Genomic DNA, 267 nt, shown 5'->3' with positions numbered 1-267 from the left:
GGGCTTGCCAGCCCCCCCCCCCCGCCGCTCTAGAGCACATGGCAGCTGTGTACGTGTGTTGCACCATGTTCATGATAGCAACGAGGTACTGCAAAATAATAATAGGGTCAAGTAAAGATTACACGAGTATGATCTAAAGCCAGATCGGTTACCTGATTTTCATATTGCTTTTTTCTAGTCATTTCCATTCTGGCGACTTCTTCATCGGGATCCTGCAAGAACTACAAAAGGGAACGCATGATTTCAGCGGCACGACCCACCAGAGGA

The 267-nt window shown here is 48.3% G+C and overlaps 1 protein-coding gene across 1 annotated transcript in view; it reads right to left on the bottom strand.

Annotated features, from left to right (window-relative positions):
• Positions 1 to 215, bottom strand: part of CCNE1 (cyclin E1) — a 10,859-nt gene extending 10,644 nt beyond the window's left edge. Inside the window, exon 1 of the mRNA XM_009870467.1 lies at positions 153 to 215. Within this exon, the coding sequence (XP_009868769.1) occupies positions 153 to 188 (36 nt within the window). The 5' untranslated portion in view covers positions 189 to 215. The remainder of the gene's footprint in view (positions 1 to 152) is intronic.
• Positions 216 to 267: the final 52 nt, after the last annotated feature.

Source organism: Apaloderma vittatum, unplaced genomic scaffold (genome assembly GCF_000703405.1).
Source record: "Apaloderma vittatum isolate BGI_N311 unplaced genomic scaffold, ASM70340v1 scaffold18005, whole genome shotgun sequence".
Classification (NCBI taxonomy): domain Eukaryota; kingdom Metazoa; phylum Chordata; class Aves; order Trogoniformes; family Trogonidae; genus Apaloderma; species Apaloderma vittatum.
The sequence above is the reverse complement of the archived record's forward strand: the minus strand, read 5'-3'. Positions and strand labels throughout refer to the sequence as shown.